The sequence below is a fragment of the Notothenia rossii genome (assembly GCF_949606895.1).
Source record: "Notothenia rossii genome assembly, chromosome: 6".
Taxonomy (NCBI): Eukaryota; Metazoa; Chordata; class Actinopteri; order Perciformes; family Nototheniidae; genus Notothenia; species Notothenia rossii.
Genome location: NC_136909.1, coordinates 38,770,638 through 38,785,995, shown reverse-complemented (window position 1 = coordinate 38,785,995; position 15,358 = coordinate 38,770,638). Strand labels below are relative to the sequence as shown.

Below are 15,358 nucleotides of genomic sequence, written 5' to 3'. Positions count from 1 at the left end.
GGGGTTGGGGGGGGGGGCAGATTACAGATTACTGCCTCAAAATGTATCTAAAAGATGATATAGCTTGATTTGCGTGTGGTGGTGTGTCTCACCACGATGGCCGCAGCAGGGGATCCTGGGACGCTGGACCCTCTTAGCGACAAGACACTCCCTGGAGACGTCTGAGCCAGCTGCTGCTCGCTCACACACACACACACACACACACACACACACACACACACACACACACACACACACACACACACACACACACACACACACACACACACACACACACACACACACACACACACACACACACACACACAGGTCAGAGTTCAACCAAAAACTGATATTCCGCCAAATTGAAAAGGACTTTAACTAATGAAGGAATCGATCATTTAGGTTTCTGATTGGTCTAAAGGTTTGAAATCTAGTATGGCCATACTTTTGGCAAACGATCCAACAGTTCAACATTAAAATGTTAAATCATACAGAAAAATCCCACAATTTTACCAAAAGTAAAAGTCAGGTTGTCTTAAAAAATAAAATAAAATTATACCACTGTCTGAATTGTATGTCTTTTATTTGAAAAATAGTTTAGACTCCATATGTTTGACAGTTCAGTTTATAGGTATCAAATACCTGTCGTTTCTGAGATGTACCTTTTTTAACTTTTCCCTATTTCATCTTTTGGCATATCAGATTACAATTTTTCCCTTAAATATAATGAATATACATATGGAAACTCAAAATGTCAGTTTATGGCACGAATTTTGAACCTGATTTTTTTTTTATTTTTTGACAAATATTTGTATTGGTATTTCGTTTTTTCAGCATAAGACATTGTACAAGTATATATCCCATAAAGGAAAATAAAAAACATAATAATCCAAGAAGATACAAGAAAGAAAGAAAAAATAATAAAAACAAAGACATATATACACATATATTTTTATTTAACGGTCTGCAGCCCTCTGATGATGGATTGCTCACTGTAACAAAAGACAAACTATTCGAAAAAATAATTGTTGAGGTCTAAATATGTCGATTTGCATAGGGCGATTAAAAGACATTGCATGGACGATGGTAGTGACGTGATTAATATAAAATGTGCATAGACTTCTGCATGACGCTGTGTGTTGAAAGCCAGTCAGCATTTGAGATTGTCCTGACGACACTGATGCAGAAATTGAGGAAAAGTTTTCATGGTTGTCTGTGGGCAACTTTGAGTATTAGAAACATTTCCATTTTGGTCAGGTTAGTTTTCTATATTTATTATGTGTATCTTTTGGAAATTTTGGTCCAAATAGCTGTCTAATTTTAATCACTTTAAACTGTTTTACTGAATCCAAAATCATTTTAATCTTTAGAAATTTTAATTATCCTAAATATATTTCAAATAAATACTGCGACCATTTTATCTGCACTGTATTGTCTTTATACGACTCAACATGGAATGACCCGTCCTACCAAAGCAGCATCCTTGACTTTGAGAAACAACCAAAGTCTGTAAAGTAATCAAAGTCCCTGACCACATCATAGTATAACAACTAAGTTGTGTTTTAAGAAAGGATGCTTATTTGAGAAAAACATCAGTATCAATATCTAATTTTCTGCTCTAAGCGTAGTAGCGTGTAGGAACTAAAAATAGTAATCTCAGAGGTATTAGGCGCGTTCACACCGGAGTACTTTTCCCGTTTAGTTCCGTTAGCACCCCTTATGTTGCGTTCACACCAAAAAGAGTACTTAGTGCCGGAAACTTTTACCCCCAATTGTAGTGCCTGCTAGAGAGGTGGTACCAAAAAAGTACCAAAAAAGTACCAATTTCTATTGGCTGGGCGAATTGCAAACCACGCCCTGTAAAACTCTGAAAAGTGTTGTGAAGCCGCCATTGTATTTGTAGCATTAGCATTATTAGCATTAGCCCCGCACACCAACGGAGAGAGAATAACTTATGGCAACACAAAAAAAACATGGGAGCGGCGGAGATGAGGAGGTGTCGGCGTTCTGGCGATTTACTCGGAAGGCTTCAGTAGAAGCTGCTGGGATTCCCAGCAGCTTCTACTGAAGCCAGTCCCCAACTCCGGGCACTTCCGTCCGGGGACTTCGGGTGGCAGTATACACCGTGAAGTTGTTTGTGGCCTGCCAGTAAACCCAAAGTAGAAGAAGACGAAGTGACGTTAGCGGCTCATTTGCGTAATCTTCCCTCAGGGAACTTATTCCGGTGTGAACGCGATCTGTACTTAGTGCCGGCACTGAGTACGGCAAAGTACTTAGTGTGAAAGCGGCTATTAGGACTCTTCTTCCCATCACACATCTGTGATGCATAATGTAAAGTCCTTTCAAAGCGTTTTTTTCCCCATAAATATCACACCTACTGTAAGTGAAAGCAGTGTTTACCTTGGGCATCATCCTGACTGCTGATTGGCCAGTTCCTTAGGGAGAGAAACAGACGAAACATGATATATGTTACTAAATATCTATAATATTACTGTACTAAATGCAAAAGATAACCTTTTCACAGGAGAATGTGAGTAAGTGTGTGTGTGTGTGTGTGTGTGTGTGTGTGTGTGTGTGTGTGTGTGTGTGTGTGTGTGTGTGTGTGTGTCTGTGTGTGTGCGTGTGTGTGTGTGCGTGTGTGTGTGTGTGTGTGTGTGTGTGTGTGTGTGTGTGTGTGTGTGTGTGTGTGTGTGTGTGTGTGTGTGGGGGGGGGGGGTTGGTTTGTGAGTCAGCTGGAATAGATATCTGCTTCTATGAATGGCAGCTTCCATATAAAGGCTACAACTGATTTGAAGATAACAGTGTTATTGTGAATGTCTGAATAAAGAATTTTTACGTGTAAGAACAACTTTCAAAAAGCAGATTGTGTCTGAATATCTACCTTTCTTCAGCTTCAGTTCCTCTAAAGAGAGATGCTGCTCTAAGAGAACTGAAGTAATATGTTAAGTGAAGTGAATGGGAAAAGGTGTTTTTAATTTTTGCATGGAGACTATAGATCAGGCAACAGTATGCAGGTTTGAACAGTGATGCCTAGGCTGAAGTGTCAATAACTCTGTGTGTCCACAACAGAGATTGGTCCAGGATGTTGTTTAACTCAGTTTAGCATGGCAATGTGTATTTTGCTCTTTAAAGCTATATTGTAAAGGGTGTTTGGTCAATTACAAGACAGAGATTAGACATGATTTGGTAACACTTTGTATTAAGGTACACAAATCCACCAACAACTAGTTGTTCATTACCATGCATATTAGCAGTATATTGGCTCTTTATTTGTCATTATAAAACACTTATTCATGCCTTATTCTACATGACCGTATTCTACAAGTAATAAGATTTTCCTCAATAACCCTCTAATTAGAGCTTATTTATTGCAAGTAAGGAAGTTGTTATACATGAGTTTTGGTCTTAATATGCTCTGCTCAATATGGGCCTAATAAGGCAGCAATACCACAAGAATAGTAATTCTCCCATAATAACACTTAACAAATCTGATCTATTCTTATGTAAGAAGACATGAAACTATACGTTTTAAAGATAGGGTAGGTAATTCACTTCAGAAACACTTTTTGTTATATTCCATGGAATGCTCTTAACCTGTTAACCCTGAGCCTGTTTTTCAGGTTTCAGGCTCGAAAATGCCATTCACACAACAAATGACTATAGCCTTCACTTCTAAATGGGGTAAATTAATAATCTCCCGATAGCAATGAATACATGAAATGCTTTGTCAATAAATATATACAAATGTTTCATATGTGGAAGCTGTGGCGCTGTAAAAAGCAAGTCCAATTGTCTGCCCCTTGCCCGCGGCAAATAATTGGATATAGCCTACCTGCCTGTCAGCCTTCCATCTCATGCACAAACTTATCTCGTGCCCTCATTGGTCATGCGTTTGTGTGTGTTGGAGGAGGGGCTCTGTAAGGAAGTCTGATGCAGTGTTGCCAACTTTGCGACTTTGTCGTTAAATTTGGCGGCTTTCCAAACCCTCCGGCTACTTATTTTTGTCAAAAGCGACTAACGACTAATCTAACGACTTGTAATGGTGTTATTAGGGACTTTTCTGGTGTTTGGAGACTCACGTATTGTTCTGCAGTTAACGAGCTGCCGTGATCACAGGCGGCAGACTCACAGTTGCCTCCCGCAGCAGCTCAGCTGCAGTCAGTGCAGAGAGGAGACAGCCACAATCTCCCGCGTCGAGACAGCTTCAGTCACTTAATAACCTCGTCCACTGTGTGTGTGCCTCTAAGCTAAACATCCACGTAGGTCATCATGTCACAGTCTAAACTGTATTCACAAAAGTACAGAGAGGAGTGGGAATCAACTGTTAGAAATTAAAATCAATGTTTTGATGGTATAATGTAGCTTAAACATACCGTCAGTTTAAACGCTCTTTTATACTGAAAAACCTGAAATTCTTGTGCACAAGCAGTTAAGCTTTTATTCTGAAAATCCTTCATCTACGGTTAGCATTTAGCATGTGGCTAATATACGATTTCCTAAAGAGGTGAATTGAGTAGCGAAATGACATGGAGTGGTGCAAACCGAAACCTACTGATTTAACACTACAACTATAGATGTCGAGATACTACCATGCTGAATATTAAATGAAAGTACAGTTTATTTGAATACATTATTGTTTACAGACGAGAGTAGCATGTGACAACATCCGGAAACCAAACCAGCCGTGAAGTATTTTCTGTATGTTTTAGAGTATTGATTACAGCGTTTAGAATGTGTTACATGAAAAGTGATGAAGGAGAATATGAGGAGAAAAGGCGTGTTAAGCATATGTTGAAGGTGAAAAGTACCAATCCTCTGTTTAAATGCAACAACGGACATTAGAGGCGAGGCGAGCCGGCTGGCGGGGAGGAGCCAGCAGAGGATATATAACGGCACCGAATGGGGGATGGGCCTTCTCTTCTTGCTCAGGAGAGCCAGATCACAGCTGTTTTCTGCCTGAACAATATTCTGTCTGTAACACTACCGCGCCTTTTTTAATTAAAGTATCCCATTTGAATCTTTTCAGAGACTCCATTTAGTCTCATTTTAAAGCTTCTCTCCTGGACGCGAGAATAAAGAACATATTTAACACAACCCTGAGTTTAAAGGATGGTTGAAGACATTTATTGGAGATGACACACGGGCATACTATACTGCCTTTATTGTAAGGGATATTTCTACTAAAAATTACTAAAACTATGTCTACTTTCTACTTTTTCTAATAGAGACATTTCTGATCTACAGTCATCTGGATTTACTCTGGTGGTTTCAAGTTTTGATCCTTGAAGGGGGTGGAACGTTTTTTTACCGCCATTACACGATATGCAAATTAGGCGATGACGTCATTTAGGGACTTCTGGCGACTTTTCGGACAGCCAATAGCTACTTTCCTTACGATGGAGTTGGCAAAACTAGTCTGATGGAAGGTTGTGTACTTTCAAATTCTAGCTTACTCGAGCTGGTTTCTCCATTCTTACCTATCCTACCTTTAATTGGTATTTATTTCTAAGAATATGTTTTGGGGTATTGACAGTTCAGCTACCAATAGCAAGGTGATATTGACCTGTATGTTTCATATTTGCACATTTATATTTTTGTAACATTTGTACTGAAGGTTAGACAGGAAACCGGGTACAGGAAGTAGAAGAAAGTGAACTGAATAGCATGGCAGTAGACTACTACTAATTTCCCCATGCAACCTGAATAATAAAAGGGTCAAGTCCGTCAGAAAGCAATGACCGTAAGTGTAAGTGTAAGCCTTACACTTACACTGTAAGGATTAGTTACATGTATTGTGTTTATGTGATGACATTTGGAGATGTTTAAACTCAATGAGAAAATGTGTTAGCGTTAGCATATACGCTAGTGTTTGCCATTCTAGCTTGTATACATGCTTATTGCACAGCTAGCATGAGCTATATTTACCTTGTTTACACAGCGGTCCTATGTGTTAATCTGTGTATGTTAAACTTGCATGTATGAGATCAATAAGTGCCTTGTAGCTTCTTTTTTATAGTTTCACTCCATTTGAATGTCAGTGGACTGCAAATAACGGTACGTCTACACTACAGGCATCAAAAAATGCTTTCAACGCTTCGCCCATTCACTTGAATGGGGTGACGTAGAAGATTTTGAATCTTCGCCGAACTGCATTGTGGGGAGCATGGCATGGCTTTGCAAGCATCACGAGCATCTATCGGCACCAAAAGTTGAACAATGTTCAACTTTTGAGGCTCGATGCTTGGCATCAGCCAATCAAATCCCGTTTATGCAAATCCCGCCAGTGCAAGCGCAGCCAATCAAACCGCGTGCAAGCTGGGAGAGCCAGACCGCAGTTCATTTCCTCATATTCCAAACGAGATATTACGGTAGCAAATCACCCGGTTCTTTAAGACCGGAACTATTTACCGGGATACAAACCGGAGGAACCAGGCATGGAGGGAGGTGGCAGAGACAGTGGGTGAAACTGATAGTTTTTTCGCCTGTTTGGAGAGTTTATATCCAGTTTACTTCGTTTTAACATACAAAAAGTTGAGCAACTAAGCAACTATTAGTCGAACCGCATAATCCTGCTTTATCCAACCATTTTCTGGTAACTTTTGAAGTACTGTTACTAGACTACAAACCATTAGTCAAAAGCTCATGTAGCAGAAAACTATCTTTGGTGCTATATCCAAATGTAAGGAAGAGATTCCTTTGATACTTAAAGAGCAACTTGCAGGTTAGAGACACCAGTGAATAAATGTGTAGGAAAAATGATGAATACACTAGATTTTCCCAAAAATATACAGAAATATACACTACAGTGACATCTGGCGTTGTTTTAGTAAGACATTTTCACTTCCGCATAAAAAAGCCTCCGCACGTGACCTCCCGCGTGTGACGTAACATGGGGGAGAGCGGCCGGTCTAACGTATGAATAAACATGGATCACAATGCTAGTTTTGACACAGAAGAGGTTGAAAATATATATTCGAATGCATATGATTATAATTATGAGCCTGCTATGCGTCCAAGAGACCAGGAACAGCCAAGGATTAGAAAAAATAACGGCCATCGGAGAGAAATGGAGCTTTGGTGTGTGGAGAACCAGTGGAGAACAGAGCAGCTGTCTTGGTGAGTGACCGGCGTTAGCTACAGTTAATGTTAGCTAACGTCAATCACATCACAACATTGTAAAGTTAGCAATCATATATCTGGCTATAACTAAAGTAGTATGATAATATAGTAACGTTACTGGCAGGACTGTTGATACTGATCCATAACAGAAACTAATGCGCAAGTATCAGCCGTATCTCTCGCGTTACCTAATGCAACTCCACACTAGGAGCCAGGAGTGACAGCCACCACGCCCACACAAACAAAACAGACAGGGGGAAACAAACAAACACAAAGGAGACGGCTGTAGCAGTACAGCCACCACAGCATTACCTAATGCAACTCCACACTACGGTGCTGTGTACCGGTGGGGAGACGCGAGAGACGGCTGATACTTGACGATCTGGCGGAGAAAGGTTGTGGAGCCTCCGTTGATATGCCGTTGTAAATGGCTTGATGGAAAGCAGGTGTGTAGGCGGGGAGGGTGCACAGCTGATTGCAGCAGGTGAGTGGAGGTTGAGCCGGGAGCCAGGAGGGAGAGCCACCACGCCCACACAAACAACACAGACAGGGGGAAACAAACAAACACAAAGGAGACGGCTGGAGCAGTACAGCCACCACAGCGTTACCTAATGCAACTCCACACTACGTCTTACGGTGCCGTGTACCGGAGGGGAGAGAGAGAGAGCAGCGAAGGGGGAGGAGAGAGATGTAATACGGTTTCTTGATAAAGCTGTGGAGAGTATGTGAAGTGAGAGTAGGTGCTGCAGGGAGGTTGAAGCACAACGCACCCAGGAACGAATGCTAGCTCCGGTCCTTTTCCCGTGGACTCGACGTCCTGACAGGCTCGAGTTTGTGCAACCTGCACAAACACAAGCTCACCATGATTACAAATAATGAAATGCAATGTAAAATTACCGAAAAAATACCAGCTCACTAAATCACAACCGCTCAAAACAACTACAAACTACTACCACGGATTGGGCAGAGAACGAGTCCGAGAAAGCTCCCCCATGTGACGTAATATGACGCGTTTGATGTATGACGTTAAAAAAAAGCAGTTTTTAGTATTAATTAATTAATTAATTAGACTCTGTTGCTCCTTTGAAAAAGAAGAAAATAAAACAACATAGATTAGCTCCATGGCATAATTCCGAAACCCGCAAAAATAAAGCAAAAGTCGAGACAACTTGAAAAGACATGGCGTTCCACTAAACTTGAAGAATCTCGTTTAATTTGGCATATTACTCTCAATGAATATAAGAAAGCACTGCGTAAAGCGAGAGCCGCATACTACTCTTCATTAATAGATGAGAATAAGAATAATGCAGGATTTCTTTTCAGCACTGTAGCCAGGCTGACAGAGAGCCACAGCTTGACTGAGCCTTCTATTCCCATAGCACTCAGTAGTAATGATTTTATGTGCTTTTTTAACGATAAAATTGTTACTCTTAGAAACTAAATTAATGACCTCTTGCCTTAGTATAGTGTTATCAACAGCTCCCGGAAACGTAAGTTCTAATATTACACTAGATAGTAAATTAGAATGCTTTTCACCCATAAACCTTGAACAATTAAATTCAATGATTCTCTCTTCTAAACCATCGACGTGTATCTTAGACCCAATTCCAACTAAGCTGTTGAAGGAAGTTTTTCCATTAATTAGCACTTCTTTATTAAATATTATGAATATGTCTTTATTATCAGGCTATGTTCCACAATCATTTAAAGTAGCAGTGATAAAACCTTCTTAAAAAGCACAACCTCAAACCAGAGGTTTTAGCCAATTATAGACCTATTTCTAATCTTCCGTTCCTCTCAAAGATTCTTGAGAAAGCAGTCGCAAAACAGTTGTGTGATTACTTAAAAAAAACATGATTTTTTTTGAAGATTTTTAGTCTGGCTTTAGAACACATCATAGCACAGAGACAGCTCTGGTTAACGTCACAAATGACATTCTAATAGCCTCAGACAAGGGACTTGTCTCTATTCTTGTCTTGCTCGATCTCAGTGCTGCATTTGATACTATCGACAATGAAATCCTATTGCAAAGACTAGAGCACTTACTGTAGTTGGCATAAAGGGAACTGCTTTAGGCTGGTTTACTGTAGGTCCTATCTATCTGAACGGTCTCACTTTGTGTGTGTCAACGATGAATCTTCCATGCAAACCAAAGTGAGCCATGGAGTGCCACAGGGCTCAGTGCTTGGACCTATTTTGTTCACATTATATATATTTCAATATTTTAAGGAATCAATCTGTACATTTACATTGTTATTCTGATGATACTCAACTATATTTATCCATTAAGCCTGATGAAACCAATTATCTAAATAAAATGCAAGACTGCCTCAAGGACTTAAAAATGTGGATGACCTTACATTTTTTTATGTTAAAAACAGTTAAAGTTATTGTACTCTGCCCAAAGAATCTACGAAACAAACTATCTAAAGGTATACTAACTATGGATGGCATTAATTTGGCCTCCAGTGAGTCTGTAATTGATCTTGGTGTTATATTTAATCAGGATTTATCCTTTAACGCCCACATAAAATCAATCTCAAGGACCGCCTTCTTCAATCTACGTAACATTGCAAAAATCTGGCATATCTTGCCTCAAAACGATGCAGAGAAACTAGTCCATGCATTTGTTGCTTCAAGGCTGGATTATTGTAACTCTTTATTATCAGGGTGTACCAAAAAGCCAATTAAGTCGCTTCAGCTGATTCAAAATGCTGCAGCACGTGTACTAACCAGAGTTCGGAAAAGGGACCACATTACTCCTGTTCTGGCTGCCTTACTCTGGCTCCCTATAGAACACAGGATAAGTTTAAAATTATTCTTCTCGCCTACAAAGCCCTTATTGGGCAGGCGCCATCTTACCTTAAAGAACTCATTATACCCTACTGTCCTACTAGGGCATTGCGTTCCAAGAATGCAGGGTTGTTGGTTGTTCCTAGAGTCTCTATAAGTACAATGGGAGCCAGAGCCTTTTCTTATCAAGCCTCACTTTTGTGGAATCAGCTTCCAGTTTGTGTTCGGGCGGCAGACAGCCTATCCGTTTTTAAGAGTGCGCTTAAGACCTTCCTTTTTGATAAAGCTTATAGTTGATAAAATAATCTAATAAGAGTGCATTGACGTAGACACGTTGTGCCTGTTCACCTATACATTTTAGTTCTTACTCTTTTTCCTTACTGATGGTATGTAATTTGGTTGTGTGTGTAGACGGTGGAAGCAGGGAGAGGCATATACAGTGGGTCAAAAAAGTATTTAGTCAGCCACCAATTGATAGGGTGAGGGAAAGGGGTAGCAAGTAAGAAGTAAGGAACAGAGGTGGAGAGGCACAACGTCTCTACATACAGTAGGTAGAGACGTTGTTCCTCTCCACCTCTGTTCCTTACTTCTTACTTGCTACCCCTTTCCCTCACCCTATCCTAAAGGAGTCCATGTACGTAGACACGTTAGTTTTGCTGCTATAGGCTTAGACTGTCAGGGGACAGTCTTCTTACCAGAAGCCATCCCACTACGGAAAATCACTGCCGTACCAAGGCACTTCTGAAGTTTTTCTCCATGTTTGGTCTACCGAAGGTAGTTCAAACAGACCAAGGTACCAACTTCATGTCTAAAGTGTTTGCCCGAGTATTTGACACCTTAGGTATCAAACATTTGACATCCAGCCCATATCATCCTGAAAGTCAGGGGGCATTAGAGAGGTTTCACCAATGCATGTTAAGAAAACATTGCCACAAGTCTCATAACGATTGGGATGATGGTGTTCCTTTAGTGTTATTTGCTGTCCATGAAGCTGTTCAGGAGTCTCTAGGTTTTAGTCCTGCTGAGATAGTGTTTGGACATGAGGTCAGAGGTCCATTAAGAGTTCTTAAAGAGCATTTGATCATGCCAACGAAAAAAGTTTGCAGTATGTCGCCAAACTTAGGGATCGTCTACATCGTGCTTGCTCCTTGGCTAGAGAAGCTCTGACCTCTACTCATGGGGAAATGAAGAAACGCTACGATCAGAAGGCGGTAGCGCGCTTGTTTCAGCCAGGTGACAAGGTGTTGGTTATATTGCCTGTACCTGGTTCTGCTCTGTCTACTAAATTTTCTGGCCCTTATGTTGTAGATAAGAAGCTCGGTGAAACAAACTACGTCATTCAAACACCTGACCGCAGACGTCCTACCAGAGTGTCATATCAACATGCTGAAGAAGTACTGCACCAGGGATGACCAAAATGAGTCTTCCAAAGCTCACCAGGTGGGGACAACCGTCTCTCCTATGGCTTCAGTTTCGAGGGTGAGCTCAAATGAGGATGAGGATGAGTTGGTGATGCACATTGCAACACCACAGGGGGCAAGACTAAGCAATATTGAGGTATTGGCTGATTTGCACAATTACTTGTCTCATCTTCTTGATAACCAAGGAAGTGATATACAGAAACTGATATTTGACTTTGCATGTATTTTTAATGACACTCCCTCACAAACTTCTGTCCTAGCTCATGATGTGGTCTTGACCAACCCTTTGCCCATCAAACAGCATGCGTACAGGGTTGACCCACTTAAGATAGAGGTTATGAAAAGGGAAATTGAGTACTTAAAAACGGATTTGCAAGGCCTAGTTCCAGTCCCTGGAGTTCCCTTTGTGTACTAGACACAAAGTCAGATGGAAGTCCCAGATTCTGCACTGACTTTCGCGAAGTCAATGTTATCACTGTTCTTGCCGATGCCTATCTCGTGCTATGTAAATAGAAAATGTTCATTGTCGGGTCCAAACATACTGTTTGGATTTATATGTGTGGGGGTGTTACGTGCCAGGCACGCTGTACTTGTGTTGTTTTCTTTCCCTCCTGTGTTTCTCTCTTCTCCCTGTCTTCTGCACAGCTAATCAGCAGCTGATCGGTATCTGCCTGTGCACCTGAGTCTGATGGCTGATTGGATCCTCTCATCCTCAGCTGGCCTATCAGCAGCCAGGGCCGACCATAAAGGAGGCACCCAGGAAGACTTCTCGCTCTCTCTCACCCTGGGCCTGTTGCTGATGAGGAACCTGCAATTGACTGCCTTGAGTAGAAAGTCATTCTACTTTGTTTGTTCTAACCTTTGATAAATGTGTGTGTGTTGAGAGGTGGGGGAGTTAGGTAAGTCTGGGGTACCCTGTACATTTCTCATCATGTAGATAACTAATGTTAAGACACACTAGGTTAGCGGATTGTTGCCACCCCTGTATTCTGTTTTATCCAGTTTTGGTTTCAAAGGATAGCTGTAGAAATAGACCTGGTTTTGTTGTGCTTATTTATTTTGTTTGGCACAATCTCCTTTAACTCCTCCTCCTCCTCACTCAAAGAGTATTTCTGTTAAACTTCTGTTCAGTTAGGTTGTTCAAGGAATACACCTTTTGGTTTCCTACAGAACCAGAGTGACCGAAATGCTGGAGACACTGAAATGGATGAGTGTTAGACAGAGGTCCATTTATTCTCTGTTAAATTTTGTAAAGAATATTACAGTGACACACTTACCACATATATTGTCACAAAAGTTCATAGCACAGTACTCTACACATAACTATCAAACCAGACATGCAATAGAAAAAAGGTTCATTTTACCCAAATCAAGATCAAATATCAGACAGAAAACAGTACTATACAGAGCAATGGTCAGCTGGAATTCGTTACCGGTCCATATCATTCAAGACAACTCAAACATACATTTCAAACATTTGCTAAAACAATATCTGAGAACTACAAATTAAATTTGAACTGTACTTGTGGGTCAATTAGTAATTAGTAATTAGTATTATCATGTAAATTATATTGTTGGTACAATTTTGTTTAGGTTTTGACTTGATGGCTAAAATGTGATGACTATTTTTTTCTGTTTTGTTTTTGCTTTCACTTCCTTACCATGCACTTTTCATGAAATGATGAGTTGTTCCGTTCTGGTTTGTATTATGTATGTTTTGTGTGGGTGAGGACCCCAGGAAGAATAGCCAATGCTCATGCTAGTGCTAATGGGGATCCTAATAAAAACTAAACTAAACTAAACTTGTCAAACTTTACTCTGACTCCCTCATAATTATTGGTTGCTGTGTGTTATTGTCCTCAGGTCCCCTAGACCTTAGTGGGGACGTTCCTTCTGTCTGTCTGTACCTGTGTACTCTCATGTTCCGAATAACCCAGCTTCTCCCAAATTTATTTTTGGTGTCTACGCCGGGATCCTGAGCACCACATACGTCACCCTTACGTCGAGGCGGGGGCAGGGGAAGGGGTGGGATAAACTCCTGAACATCAATAAAAAGCCCGCGTTTTATCCAGTTTGTACACAACGATGGAGAAACTTAAAGGTCCCATGTCATGGTCATTTCCACTGATCATAATTCCATTGTTGAGGTCTACTAGAATAGATTTATATTGTGCAATTTTCCAAACTCACATTGGTTTCTCATACAGCATTTCTGTAAACTATGTGTATTCATCACTGAATTTCACTCTCTGCCTTTAACGGCTCGTTGTAGCTCCAGTAGCTCCAGTAGCTCCAGCCCCCACCCTCCCTGTGAGCACAGTGTGCTCTGATTGGTCGGAACGTTGTGAATCACGCTAAGCTCCGCGGAGGTGTTGTTTCCTTATTTAGCGATACACAGCGAAACACAGCCAAACTCCTCCTGAGCACACACAAAGTCACAGCCAAAGTAAAAACAATAAGTGTGGCTTGATTGAGTAAGAAAAAGGTTGATAAACGCTGTGAGAATGGGTCTGCAGAGAGAATTTCGCCGCGATCCCAACTGTCTGTTATCAGCCTGCAGCCAGGGAGGAGAAATCAGCAGAGCTGCTTGCACTGAGTGTGTGTGTGAGGAAGTCCGTGGATTGGTCAATTTGGACCAATCAGCGGGGGCTTAACGTAACGGCTCCGCGGACGTAACGTAACGGCTCCACGGATTGGTCCATTTTGTTCCGGGTACGGTTGACATCATGCGTACCCGGAAGAATTAATGGACAGTGACGTATCTCCAACGAGGCGTTTTGGGGAGGTATTTTCTGTGTTAGAGTTTTACTCGCTACAGGGTGTACTTTGAGGGTTTGTGACTCTGCAGACCGTTTACATGCATAAAAACCTTCATAACACAGAAGGGGACGGGTAATAACCAGAAAAGCATGACATGGGACCTTTAACAAGCAGCAGTGGTCCACTAAAGAGACCAGCTACCTACTGGGAATCTGGTCTTCTGAAGAGGTACAGAGGAAGCTGGAGCACAATCGGCCATTGTTGTTGTTGTCAGTGTCAGCTGTGAGGGGTTTCCTCGCGCTTTGGCTTTATGAAGCAGGCACGCAAACGGTTACATCATTACGCAAACGATGACGCAATGACGCAGCACCAGTCGGACTCTGGGCAGTGTGAAAAGAGCCGGAGCTAAACCGAAGAACCGGTTCTGAACCTGAAAAGCTCTAGCACGGAGCTTGAACCGGAGTTGCGTTGGTGTGAATTAGGTATTGAGTCCTGGACTTCGAGTCGTGGCTGAACCTGTCACTGTGGTCCTGACTGACTCTCATCATACTACTTCCCTGATGGCTCCCACAGGATTTTTGGCATCCTCGTGGATTCATCTTCTTATTATAGACACATGCATTTCCAAACATTTGGTCTACCTATGCTGTAAAATGTATTATCTCTTCGATTTACACACGGCATATTGCACGTCTGTCCGTCCTGGGAGAGGGATCCCTCCTCTGTTGCTCTCCCTGAGGTTTCTCCCATTTTCTCCTTTAAACTGTGGGGTTTTTCTCTGGAAGTTGTTCCTTGTACGATGTGAGGGTCTAAGCCGGACAGAGAGTGTCGTATTGTCATACTGATATTCTGTACAAACTGTGAAGTCCACTGAGACAAATGTAACATTATTTAGACTTAATTAACACTTATAATTTCATGTCTTGTTACATAAGAAAAGATCATATTTGTTCAAGGTCCCATGTCATGGCCATTTCTACTGATCATAATTCCATTGTTGAGGTCTACTAGAATAGATTTATATTGAGCAATTTTCCAAACTCACATTGGTTTCTCATACAGCATCTCTGTAAAGTATGTGTATTCACTCCCTGTCCTAAACGGCTTGTTGGAGCTCCTGCCCCCCCTCCCTATGAGCTCACTGTGCTCTGATTGGTCAGCTCGCCCACTCTGTTCTGATGAGTCCACCACCGTTACAGCGGAACATCATTGATTATGTGTTACAAACTTACAATGGCCTTAGCAACCAGAAAATGACACCAGTAATGACAAACAGATGAGAA

General features: G+C 41.4%; 1 protein-coding gene across 3 annotated transcripts in view; it reads right to left on the bottom strand.

Moving 5' to 3' along the window:
- Nucleotides 1–15,358, bottom strand: part of dmtn (dematin actin binding protein) — a 48,046-nt gene that overhangs the window by 18,981 nt on the left and 13,707 nt on the right. For 2 of the 3 annotated variants that reach the window (XM_079690912.1, XM_079690913.1), the window contains exons 4-5: nucleotides 2,383–2,417; nucleotides 93–173 (exon numbers count right to left, since the gene is read on the bottom strand). In XM_079690912.1, the coding sequence (XP_079547038.1) occupies nucleotides 93–173; nucleotides 2,383–2,394 (93 nt within the window). In that variant the 5' untranslated portion in view covers nucleotides 2,395–2,417. Of the gene's footprint in view, nucleotides 1–92; nucleotides 174–2,382; nucleotides 2,418–4,061; nucleotides 4,284–15,358 lie in introns of those variants that run through there. The other variant, XM_079690911.1, reaches the window with a different exon arrangement.